Source organism: Diadema setosum, chromosome 14 (assembly GCF_964275005.1).
Source record: "Diadema setosum chromosome 14, eeDiaSeto1, whole genome shotgun sequence".
NCBI lineage: Eukaryota > Metazoa > Echinodermata > Echinoidea > Diadematoida > Diadematidae > Diadema > Diadema setosum.
In genome coordinates this window covers 33,965,644-33,993,533 of record NC_092698.1, presented here as the reverse complement: position 1 = coordinate 33,993,533, position 27,890 = coordinate 33,965,644, and the positions used below count along the sequence as shown (strand labels likewise).

General features: G+C 38.1%; 1 protein-coding gene and 1 non-coding gene across 2 annotated transcripts; both read left to right on the top strand.

The window, feature by feature from the left end:
• Positions 1–19,058: 19,058 nt before the first annotated feature.
• Positions 19,059–19,130, top strand: Trnat-cgu (transfer RNA threonine (anticodon CGU)). The gene has a single exon. It is a non-coding gene; the product is annotated as a tRNA-Thr (tRNA).
• A 237-nt stretch (positions 19,131–19,367) lies between these two features.
• Positions 19,368–26,466, top strand: LOC140237753 (single-strand selective monofunctional uracil DNA glycosylase-like). Its single transcript, XM_072317682.1, has 3 exons — positions 19,368–19,478; positions 23,195–23,634; positions 25,659–26,466. The coding sequence occupies exons 2-3, from the start codon at positions 23,236–23,238 to the stop codon at positions 26,184–26,186; spliced, it is 927 nt and encodes a 308-aa protein (XP_072173783.1). The 5' UTR covers positions 19,368–19,478; positions 23,195–23,235; the 3' UTR covers positions 26,187–26,466.
• Positions 26,467–27,890: the final 1,424 nt, after the last annotated feature.

Genomic DNA, 27,890 nt, shown 5'->3' with positions numbered 1-27,890 from the left:
CTAACGTTAGTTGTTATTCTTTTTTTTTGGGGGGGGGGGGTGGGTAAAATGGGCTAGATCAGAAAACACAGAAAAGTACACTCAATGAAATCAGTCATTCTTGGAAGTTCTAATTGATTCGAAGTTCATCTCAATCAACCGTTAAAAATGACAAAAAGTGCACTTCTAATGCCTATGCGAATATTACGTAAAACGAGGCGACAGTAGAGTGTGGTGAGGCGACAGTAGAGTGCGGTTTGATCATATTGGTGAATTTACCGATGAACTTGAATTTTTAGCATTAATTATTTTTAGTAGAGTGACAAACAAAACCCTGGAGCCGAAACTCATGTCTTTTGATGTGATTCGACCGCTAAAAATGACAACATCTTGGTATTACGTGCTCTTCTAATGCCTATGCGTTATACACATAAAACGAGGCGACAGTAGAGTGTGGTGAGGCGACAGTAGAGTGCGGTCTGGTCATTGGTCAATTTACCGATGAAATTAAATTTTTAACATTCATTATTTTTAGTAGAGAGACAAACAAGGCACCTGGAGCCGAAACTCATGTCTTTTGATGTGTTTCGACCGTTAAAAATGACAACATCTTAGTATTAAGTGCTCTCCTAATGCCTATGCGTTATACACATAAAACGAGGCGACAGTAGAGTGTGGTGAGGCGACAGTAGAGTGCGGTTCGGTCATATTGGTGAATTTACCGATGAACTTGAATTTTTAGCATTAATCATATTTAGTAGAGTGACAAACAAGGCACCGGGAGCCGAAAATCATGTCTTTTGATGTGTTTCGACCGTTAAAAATGACATCTTAGTATTAAGTGCTCTCCTAATACCTATGCGTTATACACATAAAACGAGGCGACAGTAGAGTGTGTTGAGGCGACAGTAGAGTGCGGTTCGGTCATATTGGTCAATTTACCGATGAACTTGAATTTTTAGCATTAATCATATTTAGTAGAGTGAAAAACAAGGCACCTGGAGCCGAAAATCATGTCTTTTGATGTGTTTCGACCGTTAAAAATGACAACATCTTAGTATTAAGTGCTCTCCTAATGCCTATGCGTTATACACATAAAACGAGGCGACAGTAGAGTGTGGTGAGGCGACAGTAGAGTGCGGTTCGGTCATATTGGTGAATTTACCGATGAAATTGAATTTTTAACATTCATTATTTTTAGTAGAGTGACAAACAAGGCACCTGGAGCCGAAAATCATGTCTTTTGATGTGTTTCCACCGTTAAAAATGACAACATCTTAGTATTAAGTGCTCTCCTAATGCCTATGCGTTATACACACAAAACGAGGCGACAGTAGAGTGTGGTGAGGCGACAGTAGAGTGCGGTTTGGTCATATTGGTGAATTTACCAATGAAATTCAATTTTTAACATTAATTATTTCTAGTATAGTGACAAACAAAGCCCCTGGAGCCGAAACTCATGTCTTTTGATGTGATTCGATCGTTAAAAATGACAACATCTTCGTATTAAGTGCTCTTCTAATGCCTATGCGTTATACACATAAAACGAGGCGACAGTAGAGTGTGGTGAGGCGACAGTAGAGTGCGGTTTGGTCATATTGGTGAATTTACCGATGAAATTGAATTTTTAACATTCATTATTTTTAGTAGAGTGACAAACAAGGCACCTGGAGCCGAAACTCATGTCTTTTGATGTGTTTCGACCGTTAAAAATGACAACATCTTAGTATTAAGTGCTCTCCTAATGCCTATGCGTTATACACATAAAACGAGGCGACAGTAGAGTGTGGTGAGGCGACAGTAGAGTGCGGTTTGGTCATATTGGTCAATTTACCAATGAAATTGAATTTTTAACATTCATTATTTTTAGTAGAGTGACAAACAAGGCACCTGGAGCCGAACATCTTTTGATGTGTTTCCACCGTTAAAAATGACAACATCTTAGTATTAAGTGCTCTCCTAATGCCTATGCGTTATACACACAAAACGAGGCGACAGTAGAGTGTGGTGAGGCGACAGTAGAGTGCGGTTTGGTCATATTGGTGAATTTACCAATGAAATTCAATTTTTAACATTAATTATTTCTAGTATAGTGACAAACAAAGCCCCTGGAGCCGAAACTCATGTCTTTTGATGTGATTCGATCGTTAAAAATGACAACATCTTCGTATTAAGTGCTCTTCTAATGCCTATGCGTTATACACATAAAACGAGGCGACAGTAGAGTGTGGTGAGGCGACAGTAGAGTGCGGTTTGGTCATATTGGTGAATTTACCGATGAAATTGAATTTTTAACATTCATTATTTTTAGTAGAGTGACAAACAAGGCACCTGGAGCCGAAACTCATGTCTTTTGATGTGTTTCGACCGTTAAAAATGACAACATCTTAGTATTAAGTGCTCTCCTAATGCCTATGCGTTATACACATAAAACGAGGCGACAGTAGAGTGTGGTGAGGCGACAGTAGAGTGCGGTTTGGTCATATTGGTCAATTTACCGATGAACTTGAATTTTTAGCATTAATCATATTTAGTAGAGTGACAAACAAGGCACCTGGAGCCGAAAATCATGTCTTTTGATGTGTTTCGACCGTTAAAAATGACAACATCTTAGTATTAAGTGCTCTCCTAATGCCTATGCGTTATACACATAAAACGAGGCGACAGTAGAGTGTGGTGAGGCGACAGTAGAGTGCGGTTTGGTCATATTGGTCAATTTACCGATGAACTTGAATTTTTAGCATTAATCATATTTAGTAGAGTGACAAACAAGGCACCTGGAGCCGAAAATCATGTCTTTTGATGTGTTTCCACCGTTAAAAATGACAACATCTTAGTATTAAGTGCTCTCCTAATGCCTATGCGTTATACACACAAAACGAGGCGACAGTAGAGTGTGGTGAGGCGACAGTAGAGTGCGGTTTGGTCATATTGGTGAATTTACCAATGAAATTCAATTTTTAACATTAATTATTTCTAGTATAGTGACAAACAAAGCCCCTGGAGCCGAAACTCATGTCTTTTGATGTGATTCGACCGTTAAAAATGACAACATCTTAGTATTAAGTGCTCTTCCAATGCCTATGCGTTATACACATAAAACGAGGCGACAGTAGAGTGTGGTGAGGCGACAGTAGAGTGCGGTTCGGTCATATTGGTGAATTTACCGATGAACTTGAATTTTTAGCATTCATTATTTTTAGTAGAGTGACAAACAAGGCACCTGGAGCCGAAACTCATGTCTTTTGATGTGATTCGACCGCTAAAAATGACAACATCTTAGTATTAAGTGCTCTCCTAATGCCTATGCGTTATACACATAAAACGAGGCGACAGTAGAGTGTGGTGAGGCGACAGTAGAGTGCGGTTTGGTCATATTGGTCAATTTACCGATGAACTTGAATTTTTAGCATTAATCATATTTAGTAGAGTGACAAACAAGGCACCTGGAGCCGAAAATCATGTCTTTTGATGTGTTTCCACCGTTAAAAATGACAACATCTTAGTATTAAGTGCTCTCCTAATGCCTATGCGTTATACACACAAAACGAGGCGACAGTAGAGTGTGGTGAGGCGACAGTAGAGTGCGGTTTGGTCATATTGGTGAATTTACCAATGAAATTCAATTTTTAACATTAATTATTTCTAGTATAGTGACAAACAAAGCCCCTGGAGCCGAAACTCATGTCTTTTGATGTGATTCGACCGTTAAAAATGACAACATCTTAGTATTAAGTGCTCATCTAATGCCTATGCGTTATACACATAAAACGAGGAGACAGTAGAGTGTGGTGAGGCGACAGTAGAGTGCGGTTTGGTCATATTGGTGAATTTACCGATGAAATTGAATTTTTAACATTCATTATTTTTAGTAGAGTGACAAACAAGGCACCTGGAGCCGAAAATCATGTCTTTTGATGTGTTTCGACCGTTAAAAATGACAACATCTTAGTATTAAGTGCTCTCCTAATGCCTATGCGTTATGCACATAAAACGAGGCGACAGTAGAGTGTGGTGAGGCGACAGTAGAGTGCGGTTTGGTCATATTGGTGAATTTACCGATGAACTTGAATTTTTAGCATTAATCATATTTAGTAGAGTGACAAACAAGGCACCTGGAGCCGAAAATCATGTCTTTTGATGTGTTTCGACCGTTAAAAATGACAACATCTTAGTATTAAGTGCTCTCCTAATGCCTATGCGTTATACACATAAAACGAGGCGACAGTAGAGTGTGGTGAGGCGACAGTAGAGTGCGGTTTGGTCATATTGGTCAATTTACCGATGAACTTGAATTTTTAGCATTAATCATATTTAGTAGAGTGACAAACAAGGCACCTGGAGCCGAAAATCATGTCTTTTGATGTGATTCGACCGTTAAAAATGACAACATCTTAGTATTAAGTGCTCTTCCAATGCCTATGCGTTATACACATAAAACGAGGCGACAGTAGAGTGTGGTGAGGCGACAGTAGAGTGCGGTTCGGTCATATTGGTGAATTTACCGATGAACTTGAATTTTTAGCATTAATTATTTTTAGTAGAGTGACAAACAAAAACCCTGGAGCCGAAACTCATGTCTTTTGATGTGATTCGACCGCTAAAAATGACAACATCTTAGTATTACGTGCTCTTCTAATGCCTATGCGTTATACACATAAAACGAGGCGACAGTAGAGTGTGGTGAGGCGACAGTAGAGTGCGGTTTGGTCATATTGGTGAATTTACCAATGAAATTCAATTTTTAGCATTAATTATTTTTAGTAGAATGACAAACAAAGCCCCTGGAGCCGAAACTCATGTCTTTTGATGTGATTCGACCGTTAAAAATGACAACATCTTATAGTATTACGTGCTCTTCTATACAATGCCAATGCGTTATACACATAAAACGAGGCGACAGTATAGAGTGCGGTGAGGCGACAGTAGAGTGTGGTTTGGTCATCAGGGGCGGATCCAGGGAGGACCACAAACGGCGCACGCCCCCCCCCCCTTTATTTTTTGTTGAAACAAAAGAAATAAAAAGAAAATATGGGGGAGGGGTGCGTGCGCCCCCCTTCATTTTTGTAAACACGCCCCCTCTTTACGAAATTCCTGGATCCGCCTCTGGTCATATTGGTCAATTTACCAATGAACTTGAATTTTTAGCCTTAACTATTTTTTTGGTAGAGTGACAAACAAGGCACCTGGAGCTGTACCGCCATAGGCCCTCCCGTAAAATTCATTGTTTCTCCGTGTCGTTTGTTACACCAGATTTGGTAGTAAAATATTAATATCTGAATGGTGCAAGTGATAAATGCTTCTTTGATGTTACTTTCGTGACATGGTATTTCGTAACCAAAAATTAAAAAGATAATATTTCGTATTAGTAATGACAAGTTTATATCTAATTTAGATGTTAACAGAGATACTCAGATTGTTTTAGTTGTAGGTATATAGACATACAGGTAAAATGTTCGTCATAAATATCATCCTTTGTTGTTGTTGTTGCTGCTGTTTTTAACACCTAGTCTATAGTAAACTAGTAGTCCTCGACTAGGGGCTATTGATAATGGAAGCAGCTCAGCTCCACTTCCATCAAGCTTCCCGATTCCGATTTAGTGCTGTGCCGCCATGACCATTACGGTCGGCTCGGACCACAAAACATTTTTTGTTGGCCGGACGTGCGTTTTTGGTATATAGCCCCGTGCCACCGTTACTGTCAAGCCCTGGTTTATTAACCCATAGAAATGGGGAAAAAAAATACAAAGAAAGAAAAGAACGAAGAAAAGCAAGAATACAAAATATGTACAGCATGAGTGATTGCGTCAGAAGAGTATGCATGGAACTACCAGATAATATGCGACGACATTGATTGTGTTTGCGTGATGCAGAAAAGCACCTTATGATACGAAGATGAAAGGAGTTTTTGCTGAATAGCTCATATTATGTCTGTTCAATCATTACTCATGCCGGTTACACTTTACAAACTCAACTGAGGAACGTCCTTAAAACACATGCAGTGTAATGAGAAGTCACAAACATAATCATTTCTTAAAGTCTGTTTTCTCTTTTATTTACCCATTAGTTTTTCACCAAGGGATTAGCATCTGACATTCACTTCGTCTATCATCGTATAGCAATAAGGGTATTGCTTGTCTGAGAAGGAAAGACAGAAATAAAATAGCTATTGTTCGATTGTTCTCGTCCATTTTTTCGTGTGCATGTGATATCAATATGACCAGACTGTACATTTTGTTTATTATCACAGTCACACGAATGGTCTGTCGAGATATGTTAACAAAATTAGGAGTTTGTATCATAATGTGAAAACAGACATGTCAATTTTTATCGAGATATCTCAGACAAAAGCTCATAAAAATTACAATATAGATCTATATACAACATATAAATTATATATAATTATATTTATACAAATGTGGCAACATTGACAATATCTTTGAAAATATTTCGTGTTATGAAACGAGTGCATACTGTTGAATATCATTGAAAAGATCTTATTTTCTTTATTTCATAAAAATGGCCATACTTTACAAACTTTAGACTGATCAGATGCCGTACTATCTTCTTTCAGCTGCATTCAAACTCTTGACGATATGGATCAGATATGACTGACAGGACAAGAAGGGATGAAAGGCTGAGAAAATAACAGCGTTGAATGCTTCCCGCTCTTTTTTTCTTTTATAAAGAGTTTACAAATAAAAGTCATTTTCAAAGTTTTCTTCTTTAAGTAAGGTGGCTACATATAACATATAACATGTGTAGATCTTCGCAAACAGCCATCTGCCGACGAAGACTACATCTGTCCAGTATGCCATGCACAGTGCCATTGAGGGGAACAGTGCAAAGAGTGTTGATCTATTTCAGGTCATTGCCTAGTAATGTCATATGGCCATTTCGGACTTGCAAAACATGTTTTTTTTTTTTTTTTTTAGGGCGGGGGGAGGCAATTACAATCTTGACTTTTTGGCTTTCACTGCAATTTGCGGCAGTGTGACCAAGAAAACGAAATAGGCTTGTCCAATGTGCCACAAGGAATGGGAAGGAATTTTATTCTACATTATCAATTCTTGCCATTGAGGTACTTTTAACTCACATGATCCAAAGGCTCAAGACAGTAAGCTATTGCCATTTGTTGTCCGTTGTCTTTCATGCTCCCCGTAAACTTTTTATGCCTCCGCTACAAAGTTGTGCCGGAGGCATTATGTTTTCAGGTTGTCCGTCCGTCCGTCTGTCCTTCCGTCCGACCGTTTTGAATTTTGTGGACAGCGTAACTAAGAAACCTTTTGAGGTACCCTTATGAAACTTGGCATGTATGTGTATTAGGGGGTGAAGTTGTGCCTACCAATTTTTGGGTGCAAATGCTCAAGGTCAACAATGCATGATGATATTATCTTGAAAGTTAGTGTATACATGTATTACCCTATTAAGAGTCTCTGGTGAAAGTTTGGGGTCATGAGGTCAAAGGTCAAAAGGTCAAGTAGAGATATTAAAACTCCACTTTTTTCTCCGTGCCCTGGAAATTGTTTGAGGTATCTTCATGGAACATACATGTACTCACTGGTCAGGGGTCAAAGATCAAGGGCAACACTTCAAAATTTTACTATTTCTATCATGGTTATGCCATGCCAGCAGGATTATTTTTTTTTTTTTACACTTGGTGTATGCATGTATAACCTAATAGAGACTCTCTGGAAAGTTTTTTTTTTCCCTTTTTTTTTTTTTGCCTCAAAGGTCAAAAGGTCAAAGATCAAGTCAAAGTGCTGAACTAACTATTTCCTCCATATCTCGGAAGTGGCTCGAGTTATCTTAAAACTTAGAATTTTACGGTCAAAGGCCAGATGAAAATGGTAACAATTTACTATTCAATACAGAAATTTCACATTTTCTCCATACCTTGAAAATTACTCAATGCATGAACGTATGAATGGGCTAAAGTCAAGTTAAAGTCCTTAAATTCCAAATACATGCTCTCCTATTCATCCAATTAAACCTAGGTCAAGGAAGGTGAACATTCAACACATTTGTGACAAACTTGTCAGTTTAATATTTTGCCAATTTTGTGAAAATGTAATCACACATTGTCCACATGTACTATCTCGACCTATTAGGAGAATCATGCATTATGGCGGAGGCATACCAGTCGCCATAGCGACATTTCTAGTTTTATCTATTTCTTATTTTTTGCTTGTCAGCTTCCGCTGGTGGCTGGTAAGCACCCCCTTTTTTTGCGTTTCTCGGTGCTGGCTGCAGGGAAAGGTCAGTTTTCCTTATGAATGAACCCCCTCCCCTTGAAAATTCCGGTTGACGCCAATGGGTTTGCTGTAAGTGAACTCGTGTCAACAAAGTTCAAATGGACCTTTATACTATATACTGGTGCTTTGCTAATGTGTTAGACAAATTGCCCATTCTTACTTCAAAGAAATGGTGCAGATTTGGAACTTGGAATGGATTCTTTATCCAAATCTCAGCATCCTGACTTCTTAAAGGAATGAACTAACTTATTGTATCTGAACTCTTACACACCAATCTAGTCAAATGTTAGTAATGCACCTCAAGGTATAACAGCAAGAAAAACAGAAATATCAATTAAGTTTTGTTGTTGATCAAAATGTTAATAGTTTCAAGATGTTGGCTGATCATTGTACACTTGTTTTATTGAACAACCACAAAGGTACATCATATCTGGGAAATCTGGAAATCACAGAACATTTGATTCAATTTCAGAGAATGCTAACAAAATTGAAACTTTGGAGAATTTCTAAAGTACAAGTGTATCATTTATGCAGGTTATGTAAATGAATGAGTTAACATTTTCAACACCTGTATAATTGTACAAATTGCAAAGAATTCTCAGTTTTAATACTGACAAGATTGAACCCCCGTTTTTTTCCTTATAATCTCGTTTGTTTAACCATTGGTTCAAATATGTGAATCTATTTAGGTGAAATGCAATGTTGTTCTAATACAGTAATTATTTTTTTTTTTCAAAATCATTATTAGTGTGAGTAGTGTAACACACACTCTTGACTGCTGATTAATCCGTTTTGCAACGAATAATCTGATGGTGTGAGCATAAGATTTCCCACACATTACATTTAACAGGTGATATTCATTCATGCATAGTTTCTTTACTTATCTTCATGTTTGCAGGCGGCCTTTAAAGAAAATGATGATGTTCATGGCAGTTGGTAATTAGTGCCACTTATTAAACCTATTTGATTAAATCCAACCAATCATAAAAGTGAGATTCAAAACTGAAATAAAGTAAATGAAACTGATATCTATTTGTTTTTCTTTAATATATGGGTTTGATGGAACAATGCCCAGATGTCATTACATATCTTATTGATCTTGGCTTACGTAATTTTTTTTTTTCCATCATCAGGAAGTACCGCTAAATCCTAATTTTGGCATGTACATGCATACATATATTTAATTTCCTTTTTAGATTTGAGGGGGTCAGTATCAGTTCATAAAGCAATATGGATGACTTCGATATTTGTTTCTTTCATTATGCTCAAGTCCATTATGACCAAGACCTAATTCATAATGCACTGGCTAGCCTACTGTTAGATTTTTTTTTTTTTTTTTTTTTTTTTTTTTTTTTTTTTATAGACAGAATGAATCATCCTACTTGAAATCCACCTCTGATTGGTAGAATTGGGTGTATGCATTTTGGGCATGCATTCTTTATTTTAATGTGTGTGTTTGATCACTTTGCATATACCTGCCAAAGTTACGGAAAATAAACATAGGTATACATATGTAAATGAAACAGATGTGCATCATACAGATTGTAACTTGCAAAAAGATATACATGCTTTCACTTCCATGCTGGCAAACTGTGTAATTGTTTTAATATTCCATATCTATGGATCTTGGGACATACATGTATTACAAATGCAAGTCACTATTCAGAGATGGAATGAAAAAAGATATTACAAATTATTTCATTAGATCTGTGGCAATTTATCAGGCCAGCTATCTTATTGATCTTTTTCTGCATTTTTTTTTTTTACATATGAAAGAACTCATCTGAACCTACGACAAAAATTGTATTTTCCCTCTTCTGTGTTGATATTTTGTAAAGGTTGATATTAATGTGTTAATCAGAACAGATTTGGAATGGAACGAAGGAGCCTTCTTTTAAGTTGCACATGCAGATGTATCTTGCATTAGAAAGTATGTAAATCAATGAATGTTCATATTGTTGAAAATGTTTTCAATATACATGTACATGTATACAACTTTTTTCAGATTGTCTAGATTTTGATGTTGGTAGGTATGTGTGTGTGCGAAAGCTACTCAACCCAATTTGCACTCGGTATCATTTTCCTCAGAAGATGTTAACTCATCGACTGACACAATTCATTGCAAAAACAGTCCTTGACAACTACACCGGTTTTAGACCGCTTTTCTGGGTCACTATGTATGTATATGAAATTAGAGTACAATCTAATACCATGTTTTCCTCAAAGGTTACAAATTGAAATGAGCCATTTTATGTATTAGTATATGTGTGTGTGTGTGTGTGTGTGTGTGTGTGTGTGATATGTACAGCGTGTCCAAGAAAAAACGAAACCGAGTTTCATTGCAATTCTCTGCTGATTTTAATCATATATTATTTGCTCTATGAGATGTACATGGGTTGAAAGCTACACTTCTCTTCTTTCATTTGATACACAACACGTTCATAATTCATGCATGACTAAGAACAGTAGACATTGATACTATAAAATTTTCATTTGCATGAGCAAATGGCGACTTTGAATGATTTCTTCAGACTTTTTAAGCAATCTTTTGCAAAAAAGTAAAATAATAGCTTTAATATCCATTCTTTTTCCTTTCATATGATATCCCATGCGTAAAAAAATTATCAACACCTGCTCGATAAAACTCAATTTGAAAATATCTGTACATTTTACCCAGATAGATAGATAATAGATAAAGGAGCAGTTAACATTCCCGATGCCTGCCCGACTAAACGTCTAAACCCTGTCAAGAATGAAGGACTAACCACACGTGAGGGAAATATAGAAAGGAATGAAAACAGTGACATAGATTTGGGATACAAAATCATCAAAATGTGTATCATTGTTGTAAAGTTGATTTCCGATAGCCAATGGACTGCGTGCAGCCCGAGTATACTCACGATATTAGTCTTCAATGATTTTGGTTATGTCTCATAGCTTATTCTTAATAAATGACAACAAAGGCCTGTCCGTCTCATACAGCATTCTCTGTAAATACCCCCCCCCCCCACCAACATTCACTGTAGTGCTCACTACAGTTGTTTTGTGTGAATTCAATGGTACAGATGAGCCCATTGTCTAATGCTAAGTCGGGAGAGCTGAATGCTTTTCTTCGACTATCTGTAGAATTGGTAGAAATGAAGCATGCTTGCATACAAATTTTTCTCAAGCATGCATCATTCATATTTGATGTGTAAGGTCTCATATGAAAGAAGAAAATATGAATATTTGGGTTATGAACCTTGTTTTTTGCAAACGTAACGTTAAAAGTCTGAAAAATTAACTTTAAGTCACCATTTGCATGTGCAAATGATAATTTGGTAGCACCACTTCTCATCGTTCTAACTCAGTCATGCATAAACAATGAACATTAAGTTGTACATCAAATGAAAGAAGAAAAAGTTTATCTTTCCATTGATATATATCTCATAAAGAAAATGTATGATTTCAGTAATAAAAAGTTGCATCGAAACCTGGTTTTGTTTCTTCTGGGACACTGTATAATCTTTAATCATTTATATATATATATATATATATATATATATATATATATATATATACTTTCCATGCAACTTTTTTATATGTAAATATAATGTGTGTGTGTATATGTGTGTGGGCATACATTTCCCCTTCAGAGGGAATGTAAACTTGACATCCTACATTCACATTACAGATGCGCACCACAACCGGGGACACTCCCCAATTCTTGGACATGCACAAATGGTTTCAAATTGCAATATCTTTGCATACAAAGCACATTCAGATATCACAAAATTTAGCATACACCCCTCCTTGTAACGTCCACGGTTGATTATCAAACTCGTTCACACACACACACAAATTTCATTTCAGTGTGTAAGTCCCAGGTTAGCACGAAATACACGCAAATATGTGTATGTGTGTGTGTGTGTATATGTTTGTATGAATGTATGTGTTGATATATATTTCGATTAATATAAAAAAGAGGTACAAACCTCGAAGTTGGAGCAAGCTAACAAAGAGACATTTCTGTGGAGCGCAAATACTAAAAGTGCAAGACTGGATGGAGTTGATGCAGAGATGTGACTGCTTAGAGCTCTAATGCTGGTATGGGTTTAGGAAAGGGAAAAAAAGGTTGCAAGGCTAGATGCAGAGGTGCTAGGCTGGACAAGGAGGTACTAGGCTCGCCTAGTACCTCCTTGGGCTGGATGGAGTTGGTGAAAGCGTGAGGGTATGGTGCATGCTGTAACATTTGTCAAGTATGGGCTTATTGAGTGCATGCATTATACAATCGACAAGATTGGGCTGTGTATGTAGACTGGTGGGAACATCAAACTTAAGAGTATTTACACATGGGAAGTTACTGTTTGACTTAATATTATATGTGTTGCCTCATTTACAAGGCATCCTCGGTTTCCTGCTTCTCTCTCACTGTCTCTCCTTTTCTTTCCTTCTCTCTACCCCCACCCTTGTTCCCCCTCTTTTGTCTGCTTTTGTCTCTCGTCTTAACTTCTCTACCACTTCAGTAAGTTGTGTGGTCAAGAGGGCAAGAATGCCCCTCTGCAATTTGCCTTTACAACTTCATTGAGAGCAGTAATGCTGAGATGTTGTGTCTGAGCAATTTTAGCAACTATCCAAATCACTAACTTGAAGGGATTTCGGAGCAGGATGATAGTTAATAGAGAGTAGAGAATAATATATCCTTCTACTCACCATTCGTTGATTCTATAGTATAACACACAATATCTCCCGTGTTGCCGACCTGCGTCTGGAGTCGATATTGCAGGAAATCACTGTGTCCCCCACTCCAGAAAGAGGGAAAGGGGGAACAGATCCTCAGATAAGGCACTCCTCTGCTTGTACTATCCGGCTTCAGCAGCAGCAGCAGTTTAAAGTAGTAGTCTTAATGTATTCAGACTTTAATAGCCCTTGATTTGCTGCTCTTCCTCTCTCTCTCTCTCTCTCTCTCTCCCTCTCTCTCTCTCTGTCTTCCTCTTCCTATCTCCCATCTCTCTCCCTCTGTTTCCTTGCATCGGTATAGGATAGTGAGTGACCAAGGAATTGAGCTACTATGATACACAATAAGCAACAAGGTTCTGGATAGTAGTCTAATCGTTTATCTATAGTACGTGGGAGCTGACTTGTTAGTAGGATGCTAATGTACATTCTATCCCCCCCTTCTTCTTCTTCTTCTTCTTCTTCTTCTTCTTCTTCTCTTTCTAACTTTTCCTCTGCGTGTCTCTGCACACTGTACTTTTAGAATGTAATATAAAGATGAAGAAAAGAAACCTGTATATAGTAATACTATGAAAGTAAGAAACAAGCCATGCTGCTACTACTACTAATAATAATGATAGCTGCTTATATAGCGCATACTATTCCTGGAATCTATATGTGCTTTACATGATTAAATTAGTACATACTGTGTAATGCAAAATGGTATACTAGGTTAAGTAGAAAATATCTTTCTTATAATGGTGGTGTATTTAAAACCATTATACAACAATGTATAATTTTCATTTGTCTTTGACACTATAACAGGTCTTGATCTGCCCTCTTCTGTTGGGAATAAAAATAAACCTTGCCTATATACCCAGCAGAGCTGTGAACCAACAAATTTACACTGTCGGTGAAATTTCTTGTGAGCGCATCTTGTCCTTTCCCTCTCAGAAGTTTACATACAGAAATTACTGCAGAGGTCTTAAAATATTGTTTAGTTTAAAAAAAAGTTGCATGATTGGATGGAGATGTACAAGTTAACATAGATGTTATTGCAGAGCTCTATACTAACATAAGCTTAATCATGTCAAAAGACATAAGTTTCAGCTCAAGGGGCTTTGTTTGTCACTCTACTCAAATAATTAATGCTAAACATTCAAGTTCATCGGTAGTGATTAATATGACCAAACCGCACTCTACTGTCGCCTCGTTTTATGTGTGTAACGCATAGGCATTAGAAGAGCACGTAATACTAAGATGTTGTCATTTTTAACGATCGAATCACATCAAAAGACATGAGTTTCGGCTCCAGGGGCTTTGCTTGTCACTCTACTAGAAATAATTAATGTTAAAAATTGAATTTCATTGGTAAATTGACCAATATGACCAAACCGCATTCTACTGTCGCCTCACCACACTCTACTGTCGCCTCGTTTTATGTGTATAACGCATAGGCATTAGAAGAGCACGTAATACTAAGATGTTGTCATTTTTAACGATCGAATCACATCAAAAGACATGAGTTTCGGCTCCAGGTGCTTTGCTTGTCACTCTACTAAAAATAATTAATGTTAAAAATTCAAGTTCATCGGTAAATTCACCAATATGATCAAACCGCACTCTACTGTCGCCTCACCACACTCTACTGTCGCCTCGTTTTATGTGTATAACGCATAGGCATTAGAAGAGCACTCAATACTAAGATGTTGTCATTTTTAACGGTCGAATCACATCAAAAGGCATGAGTTTCGGCTCCAGGGGCTTTGCTTGTCACTCTACTAGAAATAATTAATGTTAAAAATTGAATTTCATTGGTAAATTCACCAATATGATCAAACCGCACTCTACTGTCGCCTCACCACACTCTACTGTCGCCTCGTTTTGTGTGTAACGCATAGGCATTAGAAGAGCACTCAATACTAAGATGTTGTCATTTTTAACGATCGAATCACATCAAAAGACATGAATTTTGGCTCCAGGGGCTTTGTTTGTCACTCTACTAAAAATAATTAATGCTAAACATTCAAGTTCATCGGTAAATTCACCAATATGACCAAACCGCACTCTACTGTCGCCTCACCACACTCTACTGTCGCCTCGTTTTATGTGTATAACGCATAGGCATTAGAAGAGCACTTAATACTAAGATGTTGTCATTTTTAACGATCGAATTACATCAAAAGACATGAGTTTCGGCTCCAGGGGCTTTGTTTGTCACTCTACTAGAAATAATTAATGTTAAAAATTGAATTTCATTGGTAAATTGACCTATATGACCAAACCGCACTCTACTGTCGCCTCACCACACTCTACTGTCGCCTCGTTTTGTGTGTATAACGCATAGGCATTAGAAGAGCTCGTAATACTAAGATGTTGTCATTTTTAACGATCGAATCACATCAAAAGACATGAGTTTCGGCTCCAGGGGCTTTGATTGTCACTCTCTTTACATAATTAATGTTAAAAATTCAAGTTCATCGGTTATTCACCAATAATGATCAAACCGCACTCTACTGTCGCCTCACCACACTCTACTGTCTCCTCGTTTTATGTGTATAACGCATAGGCATTAGATGAGCACTTAATACTAAGATGTTGTCATTTTAACGGTCGAATCACATCAAAAGGCATGAGTTTCGGCTCCAGGGGCTTTGCTTGTCACTCTACTAGAAATAATTAATGCTAAACATTCAAGTTCATCGGTAAATTCACCAATATGACCAAACCGCACTCTACTGTCGCCTCACCACACTCTACTGTCTCCTCGTTTTATGTGTATAACGCATAGGCATTAGATGAGCACTTAATACTAAGATGTTGTCATTTTTAACGATCGAATCACATCAAAAGACATGAGTTTCGGCTCCAGGGGCTTTGTTTGTCACTCTACTAGAAATAATTAATGTTAAAAATTGAATTTCATTGGTAAATTGACCAATATGACCAAACCGCACTCTACTGTCGCCTCACCACACTCTACTGTCGCCTCGTTTTATGTGTATAACGCATAGGCATTAGAAGAGCACTTAATACTAAGATGTTGTCATTTTTAACGATCGAATTACATCAAAAGACATGAGTTTCGGCTCCAGGGGCTTTGCTTGTCACTCTACTAAAAATAATTAATGTTAAAAATTCAAATTCATCGGTAAATTCACCAATATGATCAAACCGCACTCTACTGTCGCCTCACCACACTCTACTGTCGCCTCGTTTTATGTGTATAACGCATAGGCATTAGAAGAGCACTCAATACTAAGATGTTGTCATTTTTAACGGTCGAATCACATCAAAAGGCATGAGTTTCGGCTCCAGGGGCTTTGCTTGTCACTCTACTAGAAATAATTAATGCTAAACATTCAAGTTCATCGGTAAATTCACCAATATGACCAAACCGCACTCTACTGTCGCCTCACCACACTCTACTGTCTCCTCGTTTTATGTGTATAACGCATAGGCATTAGATGAGCACTTAATACTAAGATGTTGTCATTTTTAACGATCGAATCACATCAAAAGACATGAGTTTCGGCTCCAGGGGCTTTGTTTGTCACTCTACTAGAAATAATTAATGTTAAAAATTGAATTTCATTGGTAAATTGACCAATATGACCAAACCGCACTCTACTGTCGCCTCACCACACTCTACTGTCGCCTCGTTTTATGTGTATAACGCATAGGCATTAGAAGAGCACTAAATACTAAGATGTTGTCATTTTTAACGATCGAATTACATCAAAAGACATGAGTTTCGGCTCCAGGGGCTTTGCTTGTCACTCTACTAAAAATAATTAATGTTAAAAATTCAAATTCATCGGTAAATTCACCAATATGATCAAACCGCACTCTACTGTCGCCTCACCACACTCTACTGTCGCCTCGTTTTATGTGTATAACGCATAGGCATTAGAAGAGCACTCAATACTAAGATGTTGTCATTTTTAACGGTCGAATCACATCAAAAGGCATGAGTTTCGGCTCCAGGGGCTTTGCTTGTCACTCTACTAGAAATAATTAATGCTAAACATTCAAGTTCATCGGTAAATTCACCAATATGACCAAACCGCACTCTACTGTCGCCTCACCACACTCTACTGTCTCCTCGTTTTATGTGTATAACGCATAGGCATTAGATGAGCACTTAATACTAAGATGTTGTCATTTTTAACGATCGAATCACATCAAAAGACATGAGTTTCGGCTCCAGGGGCTTTGTTTGTCACTCTACTAGAAATAATTAATGTTAAAAATTGAATTTCATTGGTAAATTGACCAATATGACCAAACCGCACTCTACTGTCGCCTCACCACACTCTACTGTCGCCTCGTTTTATGTGTATAACGCATAGGCATTAGAAGAGCACTTAATACTAAGATGTTGTCATTTTTAACGATCGAATTACATCAAAAGACATGAGTTTCGGCTCCAGGGGCTTTGCTTGTCACTCTACTAAAAATAATTAATGTTAAAAATTCAAGTTCATCGGTAAATTCACCAATATGATCAAACCGCACTCTACTGTCGCCTCACCACACTCTACTGTCGCCTCGTTTTATGTGTATAACGCATAGGCATTAGAAGAGCACTCAATACTAAGATGTTGTCATTTTTAACGGTCGAATCACATCAAAAGGCATGAGTTTCGGCTCCAGGGGCTTTGCTTGTCACTCTACTAGAAATAATTAATGTTAAAAATTGAATTTCATTGGTAAATTCACCAATATGACCAAACCGCACTCTACTGTCGCCTCACCACACTCTACTGTCGCCTCGTTTTGTGTGTAACGCATAGGCATTAGAAGAGCACTCAATACTAAGATGTTGTCATTTTTAACAATCGAATCACATCAAAAGACATGAATTTTGGCTCCAGGGGCTTTGTTTGTCACTCTACTAAAAATAATTAATGCTAAACATTCAAGTTCATCGGTAAATTCACCAATATGACCAAACCGCACTCTACTGTCGCCTCACCACACTCTACTGTCGCCTCGTTTTATGTGTATAACGCATAGGCATTAGAAGAGCACTTAATACTAAGATGTTGTCATTTTTAACGATCGAATCACATCAAAAGACATGAGTTTCGGTTCCAGGGGCTTTGCTTGTCACTCTACTAAAAATAATTAATGTTAAAAATTGAATTTCATCGGTGAATTCACCAATATGACCAAACCGCACTCTACTGTCGCCTCACCACACTCTACTGTCGCCTCGTTTTACGTAATATTCGCATAGGCATTAGAAGTGCACTTTTTGTCATTTTTAACGGTTGATTGACATGAACTTCGAATCAATTAGAACTTCCAAGAATGACTGATTACATTGAGTGTACTTTTCTGTGTTTTCTGATCTAGCCCATTTTACCCACCCCCCCCCCCCAAAAAAAAGGAATAACAACTAACGTTAGGCCCTAACGTTACTAAAAGTATTTATTTGAAGAAATCTTGACACCCCTTACCACAATGACGATCAAACTCATCGTCAAACCATGTTTGTACAGAGTCTGTGGGATGTCAACAAGGGTGAGTCGTCGATGGACATTTCTCGAGTGAGTGACAGACAGACGGACACACACACACACACACACACACACACACACACACACACACACACACACACACACACACACACACACACACTGCTGCAACTGTGAAAGCGATATGTGTTTACATGACGTTCACTCGGTGGTGTACGTTTACAACGCAGGGGAAAGGGAATCTCCCACCTCATACATATTCAATAAGGCTTCGGCAGTCTCCGCGCCAGCTCATGAATAATTAATATCTGTGACCTTTGGTGAAACTACTTCCCGCAGAGCATTCTCGCCTCTTAAGTGCCTACCCACAGGGAGAGAGCGAAACCTCTGCCTGGTCAGGTTTAGAAATGATGTTATCTCTTGTGGGAAAAAAATAAGAATAGTTACTTCGTTGGATTTTTTTAGCATCTTGTAATGTGCAGTAGTGATTTAAGGCTATGATGTCACTCCATTAGTGTACCATAAATCCTAATGTATAATTTTATGAGGTTTCCCTGAGCAGTATGACTTTGGTTTACTGTTTAGTACTTGCACTATGTAGGTACCTCCATATTTATACTTAAAAGATATCGACTGTGTTCAGCGAGGCCTGGTGGCCAAGTGGCAAGGCGTCTGTCTCGTAAACAGAAGATCGAGGGTTCAAATCCCTCTCAGGCCTAATTTTTGATGACATTTTTTTTTTTTTTTTTTTTTTTTCTCTCTCTCTCAAGTGTCCTGTAGTTGTAAACCAAGTCGTCAATGGGGTGTACGAGAAGCTGATATTTTTTCCCAATGTCGTATATCTGCTTAGTCGTCCATCTGTCTGAGCGCGCTTATCAAGGACAAGTACATGTACGAAGGTAACCGCAGCAGCGACTTGTACCCCATATGGACCAATACGTACGTACCGCGGAGCCTACGGAGCTGGCTGACTGATCATCGGAGCCGAGTTTTGAGGGATAGAAAACCTCGTGGTTAGAGTGATTTTCTACCGAAAATCCGAACTGCTGGACGCGGGTACGGTGGGGTAAGTGTCTGTTCAAGCATGGAGCTAAATATAGCTCCACCCATGGTGCAAGATGTTAACTATTCACAAGCCCGACCAGACTTGAGTCAGATATTCATGCGTTCTCGCATCGCATCGCAGCATGCACGCAGCCGCACTGCCAGCCTAGCCAGGTTCATCCGAACCATTCACTGGACATCAGCCAAACAGGCTACAAAGTGGCTGGTGCTCCATGGGTAGAAACTAAATGCCATTCTGATTCATTGTGATGATAGGTGGCTGGGCGACCCACTGCACAGTTTAAGAATTCTGACGTTAAATCTCTCTTTTTTGAGAAAGGCTTAACGTTAGTTGTGAAATGAATAGAGTCTATTAAACGTTATATGATAGACTAGATCTATGTCGACTACTCTTAGTAGCCTAGGCCTAGGTCTGTGATGTCTATTACTAGTATTAGACTTTGGTTTGTTGTGTTTGTTTAATTGTTTATTTGTTTTTTTTTTTTAGATTATTTTTAATATGCAAATCATGCTAGCTAACAACGTAACGTGATAAGGAATTATAGGCCTATATAGTTTTGGTTGAGACCTAATTTCAGGTTTCTAACTTTTTTTGGTGAGATAATGAGAAAGCGTGCGCGGCAGCAGCTCAGCAGTCACCGCCGTGCGACACTCAGCAAAATTGATTGCGTCACATGCAAACCAACAATGAGCACAAAATTCTGAATTTCACGTACCACGCATGCCCAATATTACGGGAAAAGAAATGATGTCATTTTCAATTGTTTCGCTGACTACAATTTTCTATTCCAAACCCTGTAGAAATAAGTTGATTTCTCAAAAAGTACAGGTGGAACCGAGCGAAAACTTTCACCATACATGGATTGAGGCCCGATGAACTTATGTTGCCAATTTCGGACACATTGGAGCCCGGCCATAGTCCAGTCGGAAAAAGACAAAGAGCATGTTTTGCGAGAGGTGATTTTCAAAACGCTGTAATATCTCAATTTCTAGTGCAGCAAATTTCATAATTTTTTCATCAAAAGGAAGGTTTTTAAAAACTTAGATAGTGTGGGAAGTTTGAGTTTACTAGCGGCGCGCATAGCGGCACAAGGAGAAGGTAAAGATTTGACTTTTTCATGCACACAGTTTCGGGCAGCCGTGGATGCCCGTTGGAAATTCAAATAGAACGGGGCGATAATGAGATGCAAATTGGGATGCTCCACCGCGCCTGTAAGGAACTGCATCCTGTAGACCACCCTACAACGTAGTAGGCTGTGGATCACCGGAGCTACAAAGTAAAGAAAAACTGAACCTAACCCCGTTTCGGGGTGCTGTATAGCCTGCGACACGTACGTGTTGGGGTCGCTGTTGCGGTTAAACTGTACCAGCAATCGTTAAGGCCTTCCGGTAGGCCTACACTATTTTTTTCCCCATACAAAATCAACAATAGCCATGTCATATTAGATATTTTATTAGGAAGATTAGAATAGCATTTAATTGTTTTAAATGTATTTAAATACAATTCTTTCCCCATCATAGAAAAAATGCTATTTAATAGATATGTAGGCCTATGAGGGAGAAAGGTTTGCAGTGACACCATAATAGATATAGGCCTAGTTTATTCTATCAAACTTTATCTTATATTATATTTTCATTTCATTTCTATTATTCTATGTTTATTCTTTTAATTAAGTTTCATCAAAGTTTGAGTCATTGACAGAAAAGAAATATAGAAAGAGATTGAAGTTCTACATTGGTGCATGTTTACACAGATCAGATGGTGATAACAAAGAAATCTGTGTTAGAAAGTTGAAACAATTAAGCTGATGTGATGATGAAAACAATAATTGATTTTCAACTCTCCCACTGGTTTGTATATACACTTAAGAGCATCATTTGATAAACTGGGGTCTTATTTTTACTTAAAGTGTAAGTGTCCCCCTGAGCAATTTCAGCCCTTCTGCCTTACCTAAAGTCATTGCTCTAGATCATTGTATACACAAGGACAGGAAATTAGGCAGTGGATTCAAATGGATTTTTCTTTTTATATTATGTAATTAAAAAGAAAAATAAAGTGATTTTTTTTTTCCAGGTCAAAGAGAGACCTGTGAGGGGGCATGATGTCATCACTTTGTCTAATTTACATTATGGATGTGACTAGAAGTACCAGTAGTATTCAGTTTTTAACAGTCAAAACATCATTAAAGGACAAGTTCACCTTCATTAACATAAGGATTGAGAGAATGCAGCAATACTAGTAGAACACATCAGTGAAAGTTTGAGGAAAATTGGACAATCGATGCAAAAGTTATGAATTTTTAAAACTTTTTTGTTGGAACCGCTGGATGAGGAGACTACTAAGGCTCGTGATGTCATATATGAGTACAACAGTATAAAGAAAATGTAAAGAAAATTCAACATATTTTCACTTTTTTTGCATAATAAAAGAGCACTTGACTTGCCTCTTTCTCAAGGCAATGGGAATAATATTACCCATAACATATCGTCGGTTGAGAATGATAAGGGCGTTAAGTTGCCACAAAACCAGTTCAAGACCACTCTTCTCATTCTCAACAGACGATATGTCAGATATGTCAGTAACGAGTCAAGGGAATGTGTACTTTTTTCAAAAGATGAAATTTTGTGAAATTCTCTTTATGTTTTCCTTATATTGTTGTACGCATGTGACATCATACACTGCAGTAGTCTTCTCATCCAGCGGTGACTGCACAAAAAATTCAAAAATTCATAACTTTTGAACGGATTGTCCGATTTTCCTCAAACTTTCAATGATGTGTTCTACTAATATGGCTACATTCTCTCAATCCTTATGTTAATGAAGGTGAACTTGTCCTTTAACATGTTAAACTTGAGAAATCCCAGTAGTTTCTTATTAGACTGGAATTTGATGTTTCAAAACATCTACCATGCTGCCAGTTTTATTTCACTCTTGTTTAAACATGCCAACTTTTGATTGTTAATGTGTGCAATTTACAAACTAAGTGTCTTTAACAAAGTGATAATTAAAAATATGATTGTTTTGACTTTGATTTAGCAGATTATATTCATACAGGTCTATACATAATGCATATCATATTCTGGAATTCACATATTTTCTTTCATCATTCTTTGATGGAGGAATATATATAGCTATATAAACATAAAAGTGGTGAAGGTGCAGAAGTTATTGAATCTGTGTACATTACAATGGTTGCTAGACAACAGGAGTTTATGGAGCTAACTGGTTCTCAAAGAAAATTACTGGCAGCTAAAGTACTGCAGATTTAAACAGAAATCATTTACCAGAAAGCAGTTCACAATAACCATTTAAAAAAAAAAATGTTTTATACACATCATTCTTTTAAAACCGGATTAAAAAAATTATTGGTAGAGAAGGAAACAAACTTGAAGAATATTTTTAGTTTTAACACCATGGTGAAAGTCTTAATCTTATGGGCATTGTGTTTTGATCAGCAATTGGCTTGGTCAATGATGGCCAATGATAATTTTCATGACTGCAAGTAATCCTGCATACCAATTAAAAATGATCGAGCAGGTGCAAACAGTTGTTTCATTTTTATATGTACCAACCTATTGTACAGGCTGTTCAAGTTTTTCACGTCGTGAAAAAGGGGATTGGTGGATTACGGCTATCACTCTACAGTATCCGGAAAATGCATTTACAGTGAAACGTGGCAATGTGATATTGGTATTTTATATTTCATCTATCTTCAGACATTAGCTACTGGTACTACCGCTGAAATCAATGCCATAAGATGCCAAGGAAAGCCAAACGTGTAAAGCTTAGTGCTCCTGCAGGGGATGACAGGGCAGTGGATAATGGAGGGGCACAGGATGACACTGTGCCTGGAGCATTACCAGATGGTGATAAAGGGTCTGTTCAGCCAGTAATGCAACCTCCCACCCAGCCTGCCAAAAGTGTGACCCAGAGTTCATCCGACGGTCAGATTGCTGAGGATTTCATAAGTTTGATGGAAGAGATGATCAGAGAGCTTGATGCGCTAAAGTTTGGCGACCCGGTCAGCTACATCTACAATCCCCTCGTCTATGCCAAAGAGACCCATGATTGCTACATCCGGAAGTATGGCAACTCCAAGAAGTCGGTTCTCTTCCTGGGTATGAATCCCGGTCCATTTGGCATGGCACAAAATGGAGTGAGTGAAAGAACACACTTTTGTATCTGTAATATAAGAACAACTGTATAAGAATAACTACTAGTAGTTCTCATTTCATCAGACTGCGAAAAGAAACCATGATGTTTTTTTGTTTTGTTTTGTTCTGTTTTTTGGGGTTTTTTTTTTGTCTTGGAGCATGTACTATGTGGACATTTTCTATTACCAAGATACCGAGTATTCATTTTGTGCATCTTGACTGAAATTCATTTCAGTGACAGATGTAGTTCTAAGCATTGATTTATATGTGATGAAAGAAATAAGTAAAATACTAAAAGAACTTAAGTCATCAACATATCATTCATTTCATAAACTAAATTGTGTGGATAATATCTGCAGTATTTGGTCATAAAAACTGGAGAACCATAATCCACACAATTTTGACGCTGATATTATCCGCATGATACAACGTATTCACATTGCAACCAGAGTTGAGTTTGTGAATGCAATTCAAAATAATGCAGAATATTAGAGGGACATGTGCCGTTACCATGACAATTATCTGTTTCATCCAGACTTTTTTTTTCATGCACTTGTAAAAAAGAAAAAAAAAGAAAAAAAAGTGTGCATCACTTTTAGAGTTTGTGAATTAAATGTTTTATTGATTTGTCTGCATTACTCTTATGTTGATAGTTAGGGGATACAATGTATACATTTGTAGAAGTTATATTAGAAGAGATATTGGACCATGGTAGCTTATGTGCATTTTTGTTTTCACACATGTCACCAAGTTTTGAGAACAGTCATTACAAAACTTTTGAAAAAAGTAAAGTCACGAATAGTCAATGTTAGGGATATTTTCCCGACCTGAATTAAAGATAATAAAAAGTTTTGGTACCTCAAAAGTTTCCCTGAATTTCCGTGTTTCAGGTTAAAGTACCTTTCATATAACTAACACTGTGAGACTTACTCGCCCCAAAGTGCTCTCATTTCTTAGTAATCATGCAATTAACTGCGACCAGCAGCCCCATAGACATAGCGACCAGCAGCCCCATAGGCGTAGCGTAATGGGGCTTCGCATTGTAGCATTCAGGATCATGATAGATTTAGTATTCGTGGGTAAATATAGCAGCCCCATACGCGTAGCGTAATGGGGCTTCGCATTGTAGCATTCAGGATCATGATAGATTTAGTATTCGCGGGTAAATATCAACTTAAAATCCAAAAAATTCTTCAGTTTGAAGACTTACCAATTAAGTTGAAGTCTTGAAAACAGGCTTCGGGCAACGTTTGGTCCTGCCAATAGTCCCTTTCTGTTGGAATTGATGACTGAATGTGACTCTGTCGAGAGGACCTTGGGAGAGCTACATACACTGATTACTACGGCCAGCGCATACGCACACATCACATGCGAACAAATTTCAAATCCATGAACGGATAAGTTGTTTGTGTGCGCATGCGCTGGCCGTCAATTCAGTGTACATGTAGCTCTCCCAAGGTCCTCTCGACCGAGTCACATTCAGTTATCAATTCGAACAGAAAGGGACTATTGGCAAAACCAAACGTTGTCCGAAGCCTGTTTTCAATACTTCAACTTAACTGGTAAGTCTTCAAATTGAAAAAATTTTTGGATTTTAAGTTGATATTTACCCGCAAATACTAAATCTATCATGATCCTGAATGCTACAATGCGAAGCCCCATTACGCTATGCTTATGGGGCTGCTGGTCACAGTTAGCTACTCAGTATGCGTATGGGGCTGCACGCTGCTGGTCGCAGTTACTAGTATCATGCAATAATGGTTTCGTACAATACATGTACGTGCACTACCTCGCCGCCGTACGGCGGCGGCTCTGGTATGAAACGATTATTGCATGATTACTAAGACATGAGAGCACTGTGGGGCGAGTAAGTCTCACAGTGTTAGTTATATGAAAGGTACTTTAACCTGAAACACAAACTAAGACAAGGAAATTCAGGGAAACTTTTGAGGTAATACCAAAACTTTATATTATCTTTAAGCGTAATACTAAGTTATATTCGAATTTACTGAATATTTCATGTTAGGTGCCTTTTGGAGAGACAACTTTTGTGAAGGACTGGATGGAAATCACAGGCAAGGTTGGCAAGCCACCCAAGGAGCATCCAAAGAGGATCATTGAGGGCCTGGAGTGCACGCGGAGCGAGGTCAGTGGCTCCCGCTTTTGGAGCCTGTGGAAGGATCTGTGCAAGACTCCAGATGCGTTCTTTCGGGAATGTTTTGTGTACAACCACTGCCCGCTTGTGTTCATGACAGAAACGAGTAAGAACATCACGCCGCCCTCACTGAAGGCTGATGTGCGCAAGCCCCTCATCGATATCTGCGACGATTACCTCTGCAAGCTGATCAAGCTGTATGGAGTGAAGGTGGTAGTCGGGATAGGAAAGTTTGCAGAGGACCAGACAAAGAAGGCGCTGAAAAAGGCTGGAATGGAGGGTGTTACCGTGGTGACAATAATGCACCCAAGTCCCATCAACCCAGCAACAAACAAGGGATGGGATGGAATCATTAAAAAAAGCCTCAAGGAATTGGACCTTATGAAATATTTTGAGTGAAATGTGTCATTGGTTGAAAACCAAAAGCCCATCGATTTAAAAAAAAAAAAAACATTTTTCAGCAATTTGTGTCTGTAATATCTCAGTTTCTCAACTCAGATCAGTGACTCGTCCTGTAGTAAGACATTGTAGAGGCTTTCTAAAAGGACGAAATTGAGCGATTACAACATTCCAATGTGAGAGAGATGGAGAAAGAGGGAGAATGGAGAGAGAGAAGGAACAGGTGTAAGAATCGTGTTTCTGTGTCGTGGCAGCCAAAAATCTCTAGAGGAGACCAGAGATATTAGGGAGCTTTAGGTTTTAGACGCACGGACGTTCAAAGAGAAAAAAACATGGTCTGAGCATGCGCAGTAGCGCACGTCAAGTTACTGCGCACGCTCAGACCATGTTTTTTTCCCTTTGAACGTCCGCGCGTCTAAAATCTAAAGCTCCCTATTACATCTGAATGAAAGGGAAATTGATGAGAATTAAGCCAAGAGCATACTTTTGCTTTTTTTGTCGGTAATTGAGGAAAGGTATTTTATATGTTTTTAAGACGAACTTCCCTTTTTGTGTGTGTGTGTGTGTGTTTGTGTTTGTATCCACAACACAATATTGTGTCGCGGATAAAAAAAAACTACCTGCTCTGAGCAAGTGTGTACAGTATGTAAGCAGTGCATGTATGTAATGTTTGTACATGTAATGTAGACGTTGTGATGCAGTTGTCCTCTGTGTAAGTTCCTTGTTTTTAGAGCTAGCCAGCTAAGAAATAGTGTATTAATACAAATAGCTTATGGTAAATTTCACTCTGATGTTTGCAGTATTTGTGACTGATGGTTCAAATCTAAATACATGTTCATTCTCAATATTCCCTGTATTAAAAAATACACAGGTTTGAGCAGCATAATGCAAAACTTTAATGACACTGAAAGAAAATGGTTGCAACAGAACTATTGACAGTTTCTCAGCATCCATTTTTGGAGACATGTGTCTTCACAGGAGCTATTCATAACTTAAAATTATTGCAGAAGTGTAAGGCAAAGCGCTGTAGCTATATTTTTGCATACATGTCTGAAACGTTGGAAACTTGCTGGTAATCATGTCCCTTGTAGAGGGACTCATTTTTATGCCTCCGCCACGAAGTGGTGCCGGAGGCATTATGTTTTCGGGTTGTCCGTCCGTCCGTCCGTAATGAATTTTGTGGACAAGGTAACTATCAAAACCTGTTGAGGTATCCTGATGAAACTTGGCATGTATGTGTATTAGGGGGTGAAGTTGTGCCTATCAACTTTTGGGTGCACATGTTCAAGGTCAAAGGTCAAAAGGTCAAGGTCAAATACATAAAATTTACTATTTCCACCATATCTATTGAATGCCTGAAGATATTTTCTTGAAACTTAGTGTAAACATGTATTACCCAATTAAGATTCTCTGGTGAAAGTTTGGGTCATGAGGTCAAAGGTCAAAGGTCAAAAGGTCAGGGTCAAATACATAAAATTTCACTATTTCCACCATATCTATTGAATGCCTGAAGATATTTTCTTGAAACTTAGTGTATACATGTATTACCCAATTAAGATTCTCTGGTGAAAGTTTGGGTCATGAGGTCAAAGGTCAAAGGTCGAAAGGTCAAGTAAAAATATTAAAACTTCTTTTTTTTCTCCATACCTTGGAAAATTGTTCAAGGTATCTTCATGGAACATAGTATATACATATACTGACTGG